This window comes from Sinocyclocheilus grahami, unplaced genomic scaffold (genome assembly GCF_001515645.1).
Source record: "Sinocyclocheilus grahami isolate Dianchi unplaced genomic scaffold, SAMN03320097.WGS_v1.1 scaffold1453.1, whole genome shotgun sequence".
NCBI lineage: Eukaryota > Metazoa > Chordata > Actinopteri > Cypriniformes > Cyprinidae > Sinocyclocheilus > Sinocyclocheilus grahami.
The window spans coordinates 110,946-114,324 of NW_015506632.1; the positions used below are offsets into that span (position 1 = coordinate 110,946).

General features: G+C 37.8%; 1 protein-coding gene across 1 annotated transcript in view; it reads right to left on the minus strand.

The window, feature by feature from the left end:
• LOC107570398 (formin-2-like) overlaps positions 1-3,379 on the minus strand; it is a 44,085-nt gene that overhangs the window by 27,108 nt on the left and 13,598 nt on the right. Inside the window, exon 3 of the mRNA XM_016256626.1 lies at positions 126-565. Within this exon, the coding sequence (XP_016112112.1) occupies positions 126-565 (440 nt within the window). The remainder of the gene's footprint in view (positions 1-125; positions 566-3,379) is intronic.

Consider the following 3,379-nt stretch of genomic DNA (forward strand, 5'->3'; position numbering starts at 1 on the left):
CAGGAGGAGGTGTAACCACTCCTGGTAGAGGAGGTGGAGGAGGAGGAAATGAACTGCATGGGAGAGGAGGTGGAGCAGAAAGAGCGCTCATTCCTGGAAGTGGAGGTGGAGGAGGTGGTGCACACATCCCGGATGGAGGAAGAGGTGGTGGTGGAGGAGGCACCGAAGCGCCCGGCAGCTGCTGGCATATGCACACAAATGCTTGAGAAGCATTTTCAGTTTCTGATGGCAGCGAGGAGTCACTCCTCCCGGGCCCCTGCGCCTCCACAGGAGGCACTTTAAACCTAAAGCTCTCCTCCATGGGAGACGTCTGCACCGATTTGGCCTCCAGCAGCAGCAGCGCAGTGTTCTCCGTCTGCAGGTCCACATGGCAGACGTCCGGGAGGAGGCGCTCCTCTGCTCCGCACTCCTGGTCCTGCGTCAGCAGCACCTCCCGCTCCAGCAGGGGCTGCTGTTTCTCCAGCTCGGCGATCTTACTGCGCAGGTCTTCGATGGTCTGCTCCAGCTGCTCGATCACGCAGACGTGCTCTTGCTTCAGATGCACCGTCTTTATCACAGACTCCTCCTGCGGAGACAGAGACAGGCATGATGAAAAGCAGACGAACGCCGCAGACAGAAACAGACATAAATCTGAGCTTCTCGTGCACTGGATTCTGCGAAGTCACTCGCGTTCGTGTCACGCGGTTAAACGTGTTTCCTGTGGGAAGAAACAATGCTGAAGTGTGGACAGAACTGATGAGGAGCAGCTGCTTTCAGACTCAAAACACAACAATAGATGCCCACAGTCCTCTGAATTCAACAGACCCCGGAGGAGACACCCCACAGGACCTAATAGAGAGCAGCACACACAAATGTTTAATGAGAAACACTGTGAGAGAATGAACAGAGAGAGAGCATGCATTTTTCATAAATATAAAAAACTTTACTTTATTTTATTCAAATAAAAGTAAAACATTTAGATAATTATATAAAATTAATAGTTAAGCATTAAAGACTAAGGTATTCATTTATATAAACAATTAATTGTGTATACTCTATTGCTAATGGTGTATAAAATTCTTAATATATTATAGTAATAATATGAAATTTAAATAGATTTTTTTATATAAACCTATTAAGGCAATTATTAATCATTAACTGTGTGCATACAATTATTATTAATAATTTTATAATAATTGCTTATTTAAATTTTATTTTATAAAAGTTTATTTAAACAAAAACCAAGCATTTACATAATCATATAATATTTACTTTCACTTTACTTTTCATTTAGCAGATGTATAATTAGATAATTAAACAAATTTCATATTATATATAATGTAAACAAATGCATATCATTAATTATTCATAGTAATATTTAATATTGTATAATATGAATTATTAGTTCATTTACATGTAATAATTGTTAATTATATATAGTTATTTTGTGTGTATGTATTTTTGAAAAAATGAATGTAAAAATAATTTATATTAATAAAATTATTGAATTAAATTATATTTTATAGCATTTTATTTAAACCATTTACACATACATACACGCGCATATATATATATATATATACACACACATGCACATTAACACACATACATATGGCAGATGCATCTCAAAAAATTTGAATATCATAAAAAAAATCATTTCAAAAAGTGAAACTTTCATATTTTCTAGATTCATTAATGCAAAACATTTCAAAAGTTTTTGTGCTTTAATTTTGATGATTAGAGCTTACAGCTCATGAAAGTAAAAAATCTAGTATCTCAAAATATTAGAATATTTCCTAAGATCACAAAAAAAATAATAATAATAAAAAAAAGGACTTGCAAAACAGAAAAGCTCAAATTCTTTAAAGTATGTTAATTTCTGCACTCAATAGTTGGTCGGGGCTCGTTTAGCACAAACTCCAGCATCAGTGAGGAGTGAATGGAAGCGATCCGCCTGTGGCTCTGCTGAGGCACTAGTGAGCTTCAGCTCTGATCCACTGTTTATCATCTTTCTCTTGATATTATAGATAGATATCTCATAGATTCCACATGGGCTTCAGGTCAGGCATGTTGGCTGGCCAATCAAGCACAGTAATATCATTGGAAGTGGTTTTGGCTCTGTAGGTAGGTGCTAAAGTTCTGCTGGAAAAGGAAATCAGCATCTCCATAAAGCTTGTCAGCAGATGGAAACATAAAGTGCTCCAAAATCTCCTGGTAGACGGCTGCATTGACTTTGGACTTGATAAAACACAATGGAGCAACACCAGCAGATGCCACGGCTCCACAAATCATCTCTGACTTCAGAAACTTCACACTGGACTTCAAGCAGCTTGGATTCTGTGCCTTGGATTTCTTCCTCCAGACCTTGATTTCCAAATGATTATGCAAAATGTACTTTCATCTGAGAAGAGGACTTTGGAGCACTGAGCAACAGTCCAGTTATTTTTCTCCTTAGCCCAGGTGAGATGCTTCTGACATTGTTTCTGTTTATGGAGTTTTCCTGAAGACGTCTGAGCGTGGTGACTCCAGCTTCAGTCCACTCCTTGTGAAGCTCTCCCAAGTGTTTGAATCAGCTTTGCTTGACAGTATTCTCAAGCTTGCCATCATCCCTGTTGCTTGTGCACCTTTTCCTTCCCAATTTCTTCCTTCCAGTCAACTTTGCATTTAATATGCTTTGATACAGCACTCCGTGAACAGCTGCTCTTTCAGTAATGAGCTTCTGAGACTTACCCTCTTTGTGGAGGGTGTCAGTGATCGTCTTCTGGACCATTGCCAAGTCAGCAGTCTTCCCCATTATTGTGGTTTCAGAGAACAAGAGATACCCAGAACTTATACTGTAGAGATGGTCATTTAATGAAACTAAAATGTAAATATTCTAATATTTTGAGAAACTGGATTTTTGACTTTCATGAGCTGTAAGCTCTAATCATCAAAATTAAAACAAAAAAAACTTTTGAAATGTTTTACTTTACATGTAATGAATCTAGAATATATATGAAAGTTTCACTTTTTTAAATAATTTTTTTAGATGGATCTGTGTGTGTGTGTGTATATATATACAGTGGGTACGGAAAGTATTCAGACCCCTTAAAATTTTCACTCTGTTATATTGCAGCCATTTGCTAAAATCATTTAAGTTAATTTTTTTCCTCATTAATGTACACACAGCACCCCATATTGACAGAAAAATACAGAATTGTTGACATTTTTGCAGATTTATTAAAAAAGAAAAACTGAAATATCACATGGTCCTAAGTATTCAGACCCTTTGCTGTGACACTCATATATTTAACTCAGGTGCTGTCCATTTCTTCTGATCATCCTTGAGATGGTTCTACACCCTCATTTGAGTCCAGCTGTGTTTGATTATACTGATTGGACTTGATTAGGAAACCCACAC